The sequence below is a fragment of the Microcaecilia unicolor genome, chromosome 4, assembly GCF_901765095.1.
Source record: "Microcaecilia unicolor chromosome 4, aMicUni1.1, whole genome shotgun sequence".
NCBI classification, from domain to species: Eukaryota; Metazoa; Chordata; class Amphibia; order Gymnophiona; family Siphonopidae; genus Microcaecilia; species Microcaecilia unicolor.
The window spans coordinates 320834726-320852484 of NC_044034.1; the positions used below are offsets into that span (position 1 = coordinate 320834726).

The 17759-nt window shown below is 41.2% G+C and overlaps 1 protein-coding gene across 1 annotated transcript in view; it reads right to left on the reverse strand.

Moving 5' to 3' along the window:
• TACC1 (transforming acidic coiled-coil containing protein 1) overlaps positions 1–17759 on the reverse strand; it is a 97517-nt gene that overhangs the window by 36795 nt on the left and 42963 nt on the right. The window contains 3 exon segments of the mRNA XM_030201913.1: positions 5718–5773; positions 8519–8726; positions 9417–9477. Coding sequence (XP_030057773.1) covers positions 5718–5773; positions 8519–8726; positions 9417–9477 — 325 coding nt within the window.

Here is a 17759-nt window from a genome sequence, read left to right on the forward strand (position 1 = left end):
TTGTAAGACATTGTAAAAGCTAACGCTGCTAAGTCAAACTCTTTAAAGGAAGAAATTATGAAGGAAGGTACAAACTGAAGGAAAGAATCTCTTATGTGGCCCTAACCATAGAGCGGACAAGAAAAACTGATTCTGAAATGTGCTGAGACCACTATTTATACCACTCGCTTTAGGTGGGAATTCCCACGCATGTGTTTTTAAAAGTATCTCGAGACTATCAGCTTTGAATCTCTCTTTGGTTCGGCATCATCACCTGCTGACATCACCACTGTGTGACTGAAATATCACCACTGTCCTGGGAAACACACATGAGGGTAGGGTTTCCAGATTTCCTAAGCCTCTTGCTGTCAATCAAAGGAGTAGTCTCTAGCACAGGGATTGAAAACACAAGCAGTGAGAGGAGGAAGAGGAAGGGTGGGGGAAAAACAGAGCTAGAGCAAGAGCCCCAGCCCATGGAGATAGACTAAAAACCCAAACGCTGAGGAGGAGCCCCAGGACATGGAGTTGGATGCGACTAATGAGCAAGGGAATGAAGAGAACCACTCTCTATGAAGCTAAGGATGACTTAAACATGGAGATAAGTTCTAGTTACTTTTCTTGATAATAGTTCTGTCCCAAATCCAGAGACAATTAAGTTTATTTATAAAGGGCAGCAGTGGGTGGGCCAGTGTGATAAAATAAAACACTGCAAAAAGCCAGGGCTGTAGTTTTCCTTTACTTTGACTTTGGAGGTTTTGAGAAGAGTTTGGGACTGAAAAGGATTGGCAAAGACTGACTGAGCCCCATAGCTGACGAATTGGGAAAGATGGGGTAGGAAGGCCCTTCCAGGGCCCGCACTCCTACTACAAAGACTAAAGCAGAGACATTCTCCTCATTCTTTTTCCAGAGATTCTAGTGACAGTACTGCAGAGGAAATAGGACTACTCAAGTCAAAGCTGTGTTTTTCAGCTTGAAGTGCTAATAAGACTTAAGCCCCTAATGAAATTTCTGAGAAAGGTGTATCTTTAAACTGTGCTGTACCTGAAATCCTTAGGAGGTGGCTCCTGCTTTTTCTAATAAATAACTTTTGCTGTTTTTGGAGGACCCTAGCTAGTGAAAAACCCTGAGGGACGACGCCAATCCTGGTCAGAGAAGACCTGCCTGTGGCACAGTGCATCTGGCTATTTGACCTCTCTGCTCACAGGAGGTGTCCTCGCTGCTAGTAGTCCAGAAAGTGTCTTATGTGTTTGTGTGGTTTTAGTAACATAGTAACATAGTAGATGACGGCAGAAAAAGACCTGCACGGTCCATCCAGTCTGCCCAAGAAGATAAATTCATATGTGCTACTTTTTTTATTTGTACTGTCCTCTTCAGTGCACAGACCGTATAAGTCTGGCCAGCCCTATCCCCGCCTCCCAACCACCAACCCCGCCTCCCAACCACCAGCTCTGGCACAGACCGTATAAGTCTACCCAGCACTATCCCTGCCACCCACCACCGGCTCTGGCACAGACCGTATAAGTCTGCCCAGCACTATCCCCGCCGCCCAACCACCAGCCCCGGCACAGACCGTATAAGTCTGCCCAGCACTAGCCCCGCCTCCCAACCACCAGCTCTGCCACCCATTCTAGGCTAAGCTCCTGAGGATCCCTTTTGATCTGAATTCTATCCCAGCGGAGCTCAGAGCGGCGATCAACATTTGGTCATTTAGAAAACAACTGAAAGATTGTTTAAGTAGGTATTCAAAACTCTCATTTTACGCTTTTAGCTCTTCAGTTTGAAATGCTAATTTTTGTTATGTTTAAATGCTGGTGCTATTCAAGTTTCAGATGTACATAAACCTGCATTTAAGCATTTATATTGCATCAACATCTTAACTCGATTTTTACCAAGCCAAAACATCTAAAACTGAAAAACATGCACCTGGAAGAGGACGTATTCTGTGCAGGCCTAAAAAACAAACACATATTCCCTATTTCAGAAAGAGAACGCACGCCTGTACATAAAGTAATGCTGGGATTTATATGTGCTACCCAAGACTTCTAGTTTTTTTCTGAAGAATGTTCTTATTAAGCAGCGCTCCACTGGAGAGATTAGGGGAGATTACCCCCTTGGATGGCCCCCACCCCCTAAAGTGAAACTGGCAAGGGGATACTAGACTCAGTGACAGCTCTGGGAAACATAAACTGTTTCTTAGATATTTTACAGACATAAATGTTTATATTCCAGCACAAACATTTATGTTGCTATTTTGTACTGTAAATATTTATGTGCCTGTTCTGACCGGTTGATAGTTTAGACATGTGCGTTTCTAAAATGAATGGCCCTGTCGCACATAACTGGTGCATAAATGTCCATTTCTCTATGTAAAGTACAACAGGCTTTACGTCGGCAGATCCTGTTCTAAAACACTAGTGGAACTTGAGATGTCGATTTGTATGTCTTTTCTAAAATACTGCTTTTAACTTGTTTGGGAATTTATTAATAGGCAAGCCATTTTGACATCAGAGAGTGCAGGGGCAGGCGCGACTGTGGATTGCTCCTGCCCCAGTTAGGCCACTAGATCATCGCTTCTAAGGTAGGCCTGGGAAGGGCCTATGGGTGGTGGAAGGGTGGTGAGCAGCTTTCTGCCAGGGAGGCCATGCTGCCCAGGTTTCAGTTTTGGCCAAAACATTCCAGCAGATTTTGGCCACAGATTTGGTTTTGGCTGAAACTGAAAACCTCCATTTTGGTTACCCTCTTCCTTCCAGCTTTAAACACACACACAAAAAAATCAAATATATAATGTCGAGGGAGTATCACCCTACCCAATAAACAAATCTTAGAAAAATATTTAGCAAATTAAACAAAAAACAGATAATTTTCAAAATATTTCTTCTTGAATTTGTTGGAATTTACCAGAGTGGTTCTGAAATTACCAACCCATTTAAGTAGAGCACATCATGTTTAGAATGAACATCTCTTGCCCCATTCTATTATTTAAGGACTGGATGTGTCCCATACTGGAGCCACAGGGCTCAGTAGGAATATGAAGGGTCTTTGTTGCAATTTTGTTGACTGAATGGAGCCACCCCGACACAGAAGGCTACCATCACCTAAAATTTCTATTGATGAAAAAAAAACCCAAATGGGGCTGTATAGCTTTAGACTTAATACTTGTGTGAGGGTTACTCCATTAATTTACTAGGAAGATATGGTGCAGGAATGGCCTCTTATCTGCTGCTCTGGATTTCAGGTACTACTCCCTTGCCTAAAGTTAAAAGTGCATTTGTAATATAAAGAAGGTTGAAATAATAAGTTTTCTTGCCATAAAGAGAAAACTGACTGCTCGTGGTAAGTATGGTTTTCTGTAGTAATTGTAGATGCACTAATAGCAAACCTGGGATACTGCCACCCCCTTGAGGCTAACCCGTGTAGAACACCTCTATATTGCAAAACACACACATAGCACCTTTCCATTCTGCTCTCACGCACTGAGGGCTGATGCAATAAGCTTGCACAGGCACTGATGTGCAGCATATTAAAATGAATGTTTCTAGCAACTCAACTGAGAAGGCAATTTCTACAGCTAAAACCTACAGTTCTAGCTATAGAAGCTACTTTTTTATGCTTTCCTTGCAGATGTTTAATTTCCTATCAACAGGATAATTATGTTTATAATGATCTTTCTCTGTTAGAAGCTTTTCTTATGAATAAATAATTTCATTCCTTATTTGAAAAAGGGTGGTTTAGGGGGGGGGGGGGGGGGGTAGTGATAATGTCATTCTAATAATCCCATACTCTATATACTTTGTTAGCATCTCATACCTTGGTGTATAATGCTTAGTATTTCCTTCCACTTTGGTGGAAAATATTTATCTTTTCTTGGAATTTTTAGTTGTGTTTTCTTGTAATATTGCAAAATTCTAATAAAACTAAAGGGGGAAAAATGAAATGTTACTGAACCTACTAGCCATTCAGCTCCAATGCAGAGAAGTCTCAAAGAGCAAGCGTTGTGCTCAGCTTTAAATGCCACATCAGAGGAGATGTAGAAGGATTCGTTTCATCTTCTGCAGTACCATCTGAGAGGTTTAAATGCCCTTTTATGTTTCAACGGTTTTTATTGATGACAGATCAAGAAATACAAATTCACTATAACACAATAATAACATATTTGCTAAAAACACCACAAACACACAACAATGTTGCTAGGCATCAAATTTTACATTTTACCCCTCCCCCTTCAACTAGTGGTGAAGTACATGCTCGGATACCCATGATATACTATAGTCATTCAACCCTATATTTCAACATTGGTATTGATGACAAATAAAATTCTATGCAATTAACAATTAGCCCAAACACCGGGCTCCTTTTCAAATAAACATAGTAGCAAGAAGACGAAATGATCCGTCATCAACCGTTTTGTAACAATTCCCCCCTCGTACCTAATCCTCCCTCCCTCCTACCCAGTATTGTTATCCTCCACTCCCCCCTCTCCTCTTCCCTCTTCCCCCCTAACCCTCCCAATAAACCGATCCACCCTAGTCCTCCCATCCTCCCACCCCCTCCTAGCAGTCCCTTCCCCCCATGCCACGGTTAAATGCCCTTTTATTTATGTATTTGCGTACACTTGATATACTGTCTGAGGCCTACACGTAGGCAGCTAAGCGGTTTACAAAAGGATAGCATGGAAGGTGATGGTTCTGCGCACAGGTCTGAGAAGAATTTTGTTTTTTAAAATCCGTGTATATAAATATCTGCATAGTGAAAAATTTTATGCACACAAAAGTTTTATGATACTGATTATTTATCCACAGAATAACATCCTAGTACATATGCAGATGTGCGCCAGCACATTCATTTTGCTCGGACATGCGCAAAGTACTAGCTACCCTTGGTGTTGAACCTTGTGCGTGTATGTTCAAGTGTGCTTGCCCTGATTAGCGCACAAGCTCTGTGCACTTTCAGTTGGTATATGATTAGCTTACTGCATTGGAGAGCAAAACTTTGGGTTTACTTTTGCGTTAGAAACTGTACGCTCGAACATGGCACTGACTTTGAGCTGTGCTGCCCTCCCTCACGAGAGGTGTACAGATGCTTTTTGCACTGGCTGTTGGGGGGAGGCTGTGAGTAGGATTATTTTCTCAATTGTACGCTAGCCTCTTATTGTATAGTATTGCATATATTTCATTTAATAAAAACAGAAAATGGAAAAAAAAAAGAAAAAAGAAATTGTGCGCTCAGTCACTAGTGCACCATTCTAACAAGTAGCTTTCTCAGAAACTGGACCATGCTGCCAAACCAGCTATCCAGGACATGCTACAGCAAAGAAAGGTAGGATAAGGAGAGCTAGGAGGAAGGCATGCACAGGGATCGAACATCAGCTGGACAAGGTCAACAGTGAGTGGCAATGAGAATCAACACACAGACTCGATAGGTAACCCCTAGAATCTCAGCCCAGTATAAACAGTTACAGAACAATAAAATTTCCTTCTAGTAATTCAGCTGCCATGAAAACCTCCTCTGTAGTCCATTTATATACTACAATCCTCAAACAAGGCTGACTCATGAAAAAAGTTCTCAATGTACACAGAACAGGATCTCCAAACTCTCCTATGCCCTTAGGGAAGAGAACCACCATGACCAAGACCATGTTCTGGCAGGAGGGATGCCCAACCATCACAAGTAAAGCAATGGATAAACTGATTAAACAGGCAGCAAGAGAAGATGAATCCAGGCATATAGACTGTACTTACAGGGTCTATGAGGCCTTCTTTCTCCTCTGTGTCTTTCAAATTTTCTTCTTCACACCCTAAAACATAGGAAGGAACATAGAGGTTGTAAGTGCTTAAAGAGGTAGATGCTATGGCTTATGCATGGTTTCTTCTTATTATAGACTAGGAGCACTCTGAAGTCTCCCTTTCTAACCCGCTACACACCATACGAGCTCCAAGCTTGACTAATGGCAAACTCCACTCAGAATTTCAATTTAACCAGAGGTTACAAATGCATGTTGTGATTATAGGTGGAAAAGGCTGCTGGATTTTCACAGTGTCTAACATGAAAACACAAGATTTTTACACAACCGGATTCAAAATCCAAATAAAACAAAGATTTAACGGCCTTCCTGTTCAAGTTATTAACCCTCCCCTCTCCAAAGTCAGATTCTTTCAACTCACCTAGCCTTGTCATTGCACTGGTAGTCCTTGGCTAAGGTATTTCAGAAACCTGCAATCATGGGACCTAAATGCATTCACTTATGTTTATCACTGCACAAGGACTATAACTGCAAGAATTTTTTGGTTTTTTTTTAATGGAATGACTGGAGCCACAAATTAAAAACAGAAGACAGCAATGAATTGAATGCAATTATCAGACTCTTGTAAATAGTCACAATGATTTTAAAGGAGCCGGGTCCACATCAGTCATTCCAGAATGCTTAGCCCTGAACATACAAACAAAAAAAAATTAGCATGTCATTGTCTAGGGCTCTTCCTCATCTTCCCTGTCTCATTCCAGTTTGAAGTACTGAAGTGAACCCAGTGTTCCTGCTGCTATAGTAAGTCCTTCAGTAGAACACTACTATATCACTGCCGGGCAGGTAGACATGACTGGAAAACTGGAGAAAATGAAGAACTTTCTCTAGGCTGCACAACGCTGAGGGTTCAAATCCTCCTCCTCCCACTGATGCTCCTTGTGACACTGGGTAAGTCAATCTGCCACGAACACCTCAGGTAAAAACTCAAAACATTAATACAACTTACAGAGGGTCTAACATGCATTAACCTAAATTAAGCAGCATTAATAAATAGGTTCTGTCATAGTATAAAGACTAAGCTTAATGCAGAACTTGCCAAACTTGTCTTATAATACCATAGCCACAGTTAATCTGCATAAACTGGGTTTTCAATATATGCAAAATTTATCTTGAGCATATTCATTATGGATATCCTTAAAATTCAGCTGACCGTGGGATTTCCAGGACAGGACAGGACAGGACCGGGAAGCTCTAGCAGATCAATTCTATAACAGGGTGCCTCCGTTTTTGTGCCACTTGCGAATATATAATTACAGAATACTAGCACTTATGTGGGTAAGGGTACACTTACATGTGCAAGTACTAACAGGGTGCCCTTGCTGCATTTATGCAACCACAGTTATGCCAGGTCTATGGCTGGTGAAATTTTGGGCATGTATGTTGGGCACGCTGATGTTGGATGACGCTAGTATTCTATAAAAGAAATATGGGAGCCCAGATAACATTATAGAATAGGCTCTCACCATGTAGCACTAAGGTTCCTCATCAGAGAGGACCATCTATAAAACTTCCCCTCATGTCCTCATAAGCACTGGACTACCTCCTTCAGTGCAAGGGCAGCAGCACATCCTTTTGGCTAGTTGGGGGTGGGGCAAACAAGCCAGCCTCTGTCCAAGAACCCCAATCCCTAGTTGCTAATACTGTGCGAGGCAGAAAGTTGGTCAGGACATGGTTCCAGAGGCCCCATGTCAATCTGTGCCTAAGCTCTGGTGTACAGATGCTGGAGATAAGATAGCAGCTCCCCTTCAATCTGACAGGAGGCGGATGATGATAAAAGAGGAAGGCAGCAAAGTAAGTTACAAATGCTCAAACCAAACACTGCACAAAGGGCACCTGTTTATTCCAAGTATTTTCATTCAGGACACCTTTACATCAAGGATGAAGATAACAGTCCTCAAATACCTAATGGTTAGTGCAATGGGATAAGAACCAGGGGAACTTGGTTCAATGCACACTTCAGCTCCTTGTGACTATGGGCAAGTCACTTAGCCCTCCACTGCCCAGGTACAAAACTTAGGATTGTGAGCACACTAGAGACAGAGAAAGTACCTGCATATAATAAATGTACTGATTTAGTTGTACTACAGAAAGGCAGTATATCAAATCCATTACCCTTTACCCTACCCCCCTTTTACCCTTTCTAAAAGCTGCAGATAAAGTGACCACTAGTTGGCACCAGTGGAGGCTCTACCATTAGACTAACTGAGGCAGGGGCCTCAGGCAGCACTCTCCATGGAGTGGCATCTCCCCCTTCCCTCCTCAACCCTTTTCCCCGCGTTTACTTTCTTTTTTTTCTTTTCCAAAAGGCAGCAATGGTAGCAATTCCCAGAGGCCAGCACCGGCCTCTTCTCCCTACTATGGCCCACCTTTTGACGTAACTTCCTGTTTCCTCAGAGGCGGGACTCAGTAGAGTGAAGAGGCCAGTGCCGGCAGCAGGGCAGCCTATGGGAATCGCTGCTGCCTTTTGTAAAAAAAAAAAAGGTAAACACAGGGAAGAGGGTTGAGGAGATGAGGAGGGCAGGGGGAGATGTCAGACCGTGGCTGGGAAGGACAGCGGCATCTCATCCCTGCCTCAGGCGACAGATTGATTTTGGTCACCCCTGGTAGGCACTGTAATCAGATACCAAGGGACCTTCCTTTTCTGCAATAAACGTCATCTGAATGTGAAATTAGTATTTGTGAAATGTTAATTGCGAAAGCAGTTAGCAACTATGTTACTGTGGGTATTTAATTCCATACCTTCTTGTGAGGGTGAAAAGTGATGGGGTTTGTCAGACACAGGAACATTGGAACATTCAAAGAACTCCACGTCTTCCTCTGCCTCACCTTTCACCTCCGGCACAGCTGGTTTCTGGCTGCCTGTTGTGGACGCCAACTTTTCCTCATCGGTGGCATGGCCATCCCTGTTCTCCAGCTCTGGAACTTCCGATACGGTTACACCTGCATCCTAAGCAACAAGAGTGAAAAATCTGTAGTCTTTACTCTGTTTACGGGGGGGGGGGGGGGGGAGGCTGCAGTAGGGGGTGCAGACAGCTGATTACAGCTTTTGTATCCAGTAAATTTACTCTGGTTTCCCAAGAAGATCTGAGAGGGAAAAAAACAGAAAAAAACACTAAAATGTAGAAGTGAAAGCCATTGGTTTTGCTGAATTTACAGCCTGATGCAAACTCCCAATAGAAAAACTTTCCAAAACTAGTCAGTTTGTGACATTTCTGAGATCCCATTAATTCGAACATGTATTGAGATTATTATTTTATATTAAGTCAAAGGCTCAATATCATCTCAGTTTTCTATGTATGTCAGCAATGCAGTAACTGGTAATTAACCCATACAGGGCAATTCTGAAATCCCTGGGACTGGAAGATCAAAACCAAAAGTGATCAAACCACACCACATGGACAAAACCTGTGGCTAAAACCATCTACAGGGATTTGAAATCCCATTGTGCCCTCCCTCTGCCTCCAGACTTGTCCCTTTTTGACATGGGTAAAACAATGTGATACTATTCACCACAGAAAGGCCAATTTTCAGCATCTGCCCACTTGCAGAAAAAGCTTCAAATGCTACATTTAATTTATAATTAGACACAGGCTGAAATCTAGTATAATCTGTTTGCCCCTACCAGAAAGCCATTTACCTGTGCGCAAGGATCCAGGGTCAAGGACAAAGCTTCCTGCTTCTTTACTTTGCATCCACTCCTGTAAACAGAAAGAAAAAGAGCAACCCATGCTGTGAGAATCCACCTGGAACCAAAGACAAGTCCCTTGAATCCTGGGAACACTGCTGTGCTACATTTAGAGAACTTGCAAATAGATCCCTTAAGATTGAAATGCTAAAGAACACATATGCCAAGTACAGGTAGCCAGCTTCCTGTTTGACTCCTCCACTAGGTGTCTCAGCAGAAGGGCCGCTCCTTTCCACCACATGAGGATAGATGGGTGGCAGGCAGGAACAACCACATCAGGGTTATCAAAAGCCATTATCTATAAAAGACACTGCTTTCCACAGTTGAAGTGTGTCTGAGCTTGAGGGTGAACTAAGCTTTTGACCATCCACCATAAACATCTATCTATCTAAGCATAAATGGATTTTATATACACATACAAAACACAGTGCCTTGCAGATGTCTATACAGCCTTATATTTTTCACATTCTGCTGTATATATAAAAAATACAATTCAAAATGCATCAAAATAGGAGCTTGCGTCACTGATGTACATAACAGTTTACACTTGTGGAGGGTAATTTTATAACAGGGTGACTGGTTTAAGAGGGCATGCAGGCACCTACTTGGGTCATATTTTATAAAGACACATACGTGTCTATGTATATTTATAAAATTACAGAAAGAGAAAAATGTAGGCAGATAAAGACCATGTGGCCTATCCAGTCTGCCCATTCATGCCATCTATTCTCCCTTTCTTTCCTTTAGAGATCCTATGAACTTGTCCCCACCTCTCTCGAATTCAGATACTGTTTTCATCTCCACCACTTCCACCAGGAGGTCGTTCCATGAATTCACTACCCTTTCCGTGAAGCATTTCCTCAGGTTACTTCTGAGTCTATTCCTTTCCACCTTCAATAATAGTGTGTGTAGGCAGAAATCGTACCTACCTTGCAGGCATGGACAGCCACACCTGCATATATGCACATGGATTGGTGTGTTTTATAATCTATGGATATAATCGCAAATTCTGCCCATGCCTTTCAGTGCATGCCATCATGTCATGATACGTACTTTTATGACAGCTGGTATTATAAGAGGCCTCATATATGTGAAAATGACTTTATAAAAAAAAAATTACCTCATGGAAAAAATATAAGTGTATCGTGGACCCACTGGGCAGATAAGTTATAGTACATGTATTTTATTTTATTTATTGGGATTTATTAACCAACTTTATGAAGAGATTTAAGCAAGGTGGTAGCTTTAAATTGTCAGCTCTTGATACTGGTAAACATCTATGCACCAAAATCAATATCTCAAGTTTATAATGATCTTGAAAAAGCTATTTTTCAAGATCATTATAAACCATTTACAACATTTCCTGGAGTACCAGTAGTCATGGGAAGAGATGGTGTTTTTAACCCACTTTTAGATAGATCTCACCCATCATCGATAATCCCAGTTGATTATTCAAAAGGAGCCCCTTTACTTTGTAACTTCTAGAATTACTAGACACATGGAGGTTCCTACACCCAAGTGATGTAACTTGCCTATCTAGAGTACATGAGTAAATCTTAAAAATCGACTATATATTGATGTTGTCCTCTCTTGCTTCATCTTTGAAAACAACTGAAATAGGTCCAGTTTATGTATCTGACCATGCTATGATTTGGGAGAAGATTGAAGGGGATAAGCAAGAGACTGGGAGGAAAAGATAGTGTTTCCCTAGGGACTTATAACAACAAATTTCATGACCTTTTTAGAATATGAAAAGAATATGTATATCATAATAAGGAATATTCCACTAAGCCAGTAATATTTTGGGAAGCTGTCAAGGCTCTATTAAGAGAAGATATTATATCACATCATAAGCCCCCTCACAAGAAAAAATCTTGGGATGCTCAATTACAAAAATGGGAGAGGCAAGTCAGAAGTGACAGGCAAAATTATGGTTTAAATCCCACTAGATCTAATAAGGCCAGGTTATTGGCTTCCCAGTATGCTCTTAGCCAGCTGATTCATGCTCACGTTAAAAAAAGTTACAATATATTATCAATTATTTAAACATGCTAATAAAACTGGAAGTCTGTTGGCTCTTTCAGTCACACAAGACGGGGGTCCCCGTAGAATAGTTCAATTAAAAGATGATAAAGGCCGTCTGATTAGAACAGAGACAGACATATTTAAAATATTTGCGGAATTCTAACTAGTATTCTCCTCCTGAGGATGCAGAGTTAGACAACACCATGTACCTTTCTGGCCTGCAGTTACCTAGACTAGATGATTCTCAGAGGAACATTACTCAATGATATAGTCAGAGGAAGTCCATATCTCCCACATCAGCCTCCACATCACCTATCCCTACCAACCCATCCATTCTATCACCATCCCCCTATCACCTATCTCTACCGACCCATCCATGCTATTCCTATGTTATATTTAATTTCTTACCTTATCTAACAAAATTCTGTATAACTTAATACTATGTAAGCCGCATTGAACCTGCTTTTAGTGGGAAAGTGCGGGATGCAAATGTATTAAATAAATAAATAAGTCCACTGCATAAAACACAGATTGGATGGCTTCCCATCTGAGTTTTATAATATTTTCTGCCTTTAAACATGGTTGTTAAGCAGTTAGTAATTTTAACTCCTTTGTATCTTCAGGGACCATGCCTGAATCTTTATGTAAGGCCCTAATAGTGGTTCTATTACATTTTGGTTTTATAACATTTTCTGCCTTTAAACATGGTTGTTAAGCAGTTAGTAATTTTAACTCCTTTGTATCTTCAGGGACCATGCCTGAATCTTTATGTAAGGCCCTAATAGTGGTTCTATAACATTTTGGTTTTATAACATTTTCTGCCTTTAAACATGGTTGTTAAGCAGTTAGTAATTTTAACTCCTTTGTATCTACAGGGACCATGCCTGAATCTATATGTAAGGCACTAATAGTGGTTCTATTGAAACCGGGTAAAGACCTGCAACTGGCAGATTCCTACAGGCCAATCTCACTTAAGAGGCTAAACTATTTGCCAAGATTCTAGCCAACAGGTTGGATCAAGTACTACCTTATAAGTTTGGCTGACCCACAGGTGGGCTTTTTGCACTCTCGACAGATGGCAAAAAAACCTGAGACAGATATTGGTTTCTCTGGAGAGGATGAAGTTTGGTACAACGCCTTCTCTGCTTATCAGCTTTGATGCAGAGATGTTCTACAGAGTTAATTGGATGTTTAGGTATGAAGTATTATGCATATATGGCATTGAGGGGTCCTTTATATCAGCAATTCAGACTTTATATTACTCTCTGATTGCTGGGATGGGGTAAATAGGGTTTCTTCCAAATTGTTTGAAATAGCAAGAAGCACTAGGCAGGGGTTCCCATTATCATCCCTTCTTTGTCCTTATTCTGGACCCTTTAATTAGAGGCATCTTAATCAATCCAGAGATTAGGTGTGTACAAGTGGGGGGGGGGGGGGGGGGGGGGGGGGGGGGAGAGGGGAATTTTCAAGATATCAGCCGTTGTAAAGAGTTGTATGGGGACAGAAATGGAACCCGTCCCTGCCAGAATCTAACCCGTCTCTGCCCGTCCCCATAGAGAATCTAACCCATTCCCGCGGGAATCTAACCTGTTCCCACCGCAAGTAATCTCCTCCATCCCAGCCCCTTCCACACTGCAGTCACCTTGCTCTCCCCCCCCTCCCCCAAGAAAGATCTGCATGAAATATTTTTATCATTTTGACTTATGAAAATCCTTGTCCCTGAAACATGCTCAGAACAGAATAAGCCAAAAGAGATAAGGTAAAGATGCAATTTCATGTGCCCCAATGAAAGGGAAGTTTAATTTTACTTCCAATCTTTGTAACACCAGGCTTCCCAAGGCACATTACAACAGTTAAGATGAACCCATCAGTAAACAGGGTATCCTCACTGAACTCTGGCCATGTATTACTGTATTGTATAACAGTGTAGAAAAATGAGCACAAAACACAGCCTTTATTAGTGCAGTTGCTACCAGCAATAATTATTGAAGCTGTTTTAGTGATAAGCCACATTGAGCCTGCAAATGGGTGGGAAAATGTGGGATACAAATGCAATAAATAAATAAATAAATAAAAATAAACAAATATTCCATTTTTATTTTATGATATTTATATCTACATATGGGAAGCTTTCAAATAAATTAAAAGGCTGTCAAGTAAAAAAATAAATAATATTTTGCCCTCTACCTTTTAAGGTGCTGCTTACCAACTGGAACAGCTTTTTACAGATGGACCACGCATAGGCATTCCCTTATTTCTAAAAATCTTTTGCTATTGTTTTGGATGAACCAGTGTGGTGGCAGTCTCTGCCTACTGGCTTCAACCCATTGGACTAGATAGCCTCGTACCACCTCCTGTTCTCAATCTAACCTCCTTGATCAATTTTTCCCCTCCTCCCTTCACCCACATTCTGCATCCTCCTCCCCTCCAGCCCTGGGTGCCCTCCCCACACATACCTGAAGTCACTTGGTGGTCTAGCAGCTTGCTTCGGGGCAGGAATGTTCCCCCGCTCTTTCCTGCCCGCTGAAGATTCATCTTGCTGCTGCCGCTTGTTTAAAATGGCTTCCAAAACTACAAGCAGTGGCCTACCAAGACTTCCACTGGGTGACTTCAGGTATGTGTGGGGAGGGAAAGCACAGGTCAGTTCGACTGTGTTGTTCTGCGGGAACCCGGCAGGAACCAGATCCATCCCCACGGGATCCCTGTGGACCCCAGTCCATCCCAGCGGGATCCCCGCAGACCTGAAGGGGATCCCCAAGGGATTCCCTCTGTCCACCCGCTCCTGTGCAGCTCTCTAAGCTGGTGCATATAGTTGACCTGGATATATCTTTACCTGCATTGCTAGAAAATTTCACAGAGACTGGGGATTTCTCCAGCTTCAAATTAAAGGGGTCATTTACTAAGGTGCGCTAGCATTTTTAGCTTGCACTAGAAATCAGCTGGCATTAAAATCCGAGATGCTCATAGGAATATAACGGGCATCTCAGCATCAGCTGATTTTTAGCACGAGATAAAAATGCTAGTGCACCTTAGTAAATGACCCCCTAAATCTTTCAAAATCAGAATTCCTGGCAAAGCAACCCCGAAGAGTGGACGGTAAGAATGTGATACCCATTGAAACAAGCCCAAGATTCCTTTATATACTTGGGTATATAATTATGTGTTCACACCTCAAGATTATACCAAATATCATGGAATTGCTAAATTCTACAAAACACCTTCTCCAGAAGTGGTCTGCACTTCCTTTGTAATGGTGAGAATCGGTTTATTTGCTATGATTATTTTCCCTAAGTGATTGCGTTTCTTAAAAACACTCCCCTTATATCTGAGACAAAAAGATGTTAAGTGTCTTTATAGGGCAGTGGTTTCCTACCCTCTGGTGCAAATGGAAAAGGCATTATTACATTACATTTGAGTCTTCTAGTCCACATAAACCTACATAGCTCAATGCAGGTAGCAAAAGAAGAACCAGAGCATCCTCTAGCAAATCACAAAATAACAGTCACAAAGCAACAAACAAAAGCCAAGAATACACACCTCAATATCAGGTTACAAACTTAGCAAACAAAACGTCTTCAGATGTTTCCTTGGCATCTCAACTACATCTTACATGCTAAAAACATATCACTTCCTGATTATGCTCTAGTGTTATAGTACAACTGTTGGAATGTAATTGTATTTTACATGCATTGCCTGTCACCTATTATTTCTCTGTGATTACTCTGTGACCTCTGATGTGAATTACTTAGAGAGGTCACACTGCTATGCAACTTCCTGTGGGGGTTTAGACACAGCACATGGAGCACATGGAGCTCATGTTCTCTCCTAACCTGAGAGGATCTATGGTGGTGTGAGCATCCATTACCATCTAAGCACATGGAAGGAGCTGATAAGACAAATGTATAGTAATATGTATATATAAGCCTGTCTGATTATAATCTAACTACAAACTGTGAGTAAACAGATGTTTTGTTACTTCAACTTTAAAGTGACTCAGCAGTGAATTATTCAGGGGTGAATGAGAGAGAGATGAAGAAAGAAATTAACATTTCTAAAGCTGAAGCTGTGTGTACTAAAATCTGCTAATTATTTACTACAAATAATCCAACAAAAGGGTTACGGGCCCAGGGCCAGGAATTGAAAAAGAAGAGAAATATTACCAGGCAGAAAAAAAGGCCACATTTTTCTCTTAAGTTTTAAAGGAAAGATTCAGTCTGTCTCTCTCTCCCCCCACACAGCAGACAGAAGGCTAAGAAAATGGCTGAGGGAAGAAATTCACCATTTTTCTATTCTCTCAAGGTGCCTAAATTAACTGAGTTTAATTATCGGCAGTGGGAACTAAGATTCATATGTCTCCTTCGAGCAAAAAGATTAAATATATGCTTAGACCAAGACAGAACAGCTGAAAATATGGCTGAATGGGACAATGCAAACTATTATGTGAAGTGCATGCTTTTGGAAGCTCTCTCAGAGAAACAAGCCATATTAGTGGAGGGAAAAGATACACCAAAGGACATTTTATGTAAACTGAGAACTATGTATGCAACTACATATGCAAAGCAGCAACCAATTTGGCTAGCAGAGTTGAATGAAACCAAATTAAGGGATAAAAGTAAATGTAATGATCACATTATGTATCTTATGTCTTCATTTCAAAAGTTAGAACTTTCTGGAATTCCCATGTGTGATGCATTGAAAAGAGCATTTCTTTTTACCTCACTATCAAAGAAGTTTGATGTTTTTAGGTCTGTAAATGAGGCCATTGAAGGGCAATCTTTTGAACAGGCAACATCAAAACTAAGGCAGGAATGCATAATAAATGATTCTGAGGAGATGTGTTCTCAAAGCAAGTCAGAGAGAAATGAAACAAATTTCTTGGCAAAGAACAGAGGAAGGCGGAGCTATGGGAAAACTCCACCCAAGGGCAAGCTGATTTGCTACTCATGTGGAAAGGAGGGACATGTATCTAAATGGTGTAAGGAAACACAAAACACTCCCTCTAGCTCACCTAAGCCAATGGAACTAAAGAATTTTCAAACCAGGAAATGTATGAAGGACAAAGATAAACACAAGGGCTTTCTAATGGCAGAAAAATCTTTGACTATGGTAAATAATAATTCAAATGAAAGTACTTGGATTTTGGATTCAGGGAGCACATGCCATTTAACCAATTGTAAAGATTTCTTTCAGGAAATGTGTCCAGAGGAAGGTATTCTTAAAACTGCAAACGCAGGGACTGCTAAGATCCAAGCAAAAGGTATTGGATTCTTAAAATGCAAAGTGTCTAATGAAGTTAAAGAAATTCCTGTAAGTGATGTCTTGTATATTCCCCAAGCAGTTTGCAATATGCTTAGTGTATCTACATTAGATAAGAAGGGATTTGTGATTCATTTTGAAAACAGTAAGTGCACAATCTCTAAAAATGATGAAGTGTATGCTGAAGCTTTTATGCATAATGATGTTTATAAACTGAGCATTTCAGGTGAAGCCTCACATATGGCGCAAGTAAGGAAGAATGATGGTAAATGTAGTCTGGAAATCTGGCACCACCGCCTGGGACATCGTGATTCTAAGGTGATCCAGGATCTTTACAGTAAGCAACTGGCCACCGGCATTCAGATAAGTGCAGATGCTGGTAATATGGAGAAATGCATAGACTGTGTTACTCAAAAAGGTGTGAGACCCTCATTTCCTGCATACACAGGAAATAGGAGTAATAAAGTACTGGACTTAATACACAGTGACTTATGTGGACCGTTTAATATCCCATCATTGGGAAATAACAGATTTGTGCTAATATTCTTGGATGATTTCTCTAGATACTGTGTGGCCTATTTGCTGAAAGAGAAAAGTCAAGTCACAGACATGCTGAAGAAATACGTAGCCATGGTGAGCAACAAATTTGAAAGAAAACCAAAGGTTCTTCAGACCGACAATGGTGGTGAGTTCACTTCACAAAGCATGCGCACATTTCTAGAACAAGAAGGCATTCAGCATATCACAACAGTAGCTTATACACCAGAACAAAATTCTGTTGCAGAGAGAAAATTTAGGTCACTTGTGGAAATGACCAGATGTATGCTGTCAGATAGCAATCTCCCTAAAAGACTATGGGGGGAAGCCATTCTCACAGCAGTGTACCTACAAAACAGAATGCCAACTAAAGGCGCTGAGCGCACACCACATGAGACATGGCATGGTAGGAAGCCAAACCTGTCACACATAAGAACATTTGGAAGTACAGCATATGCTCATGTACCAAAGCAAAGA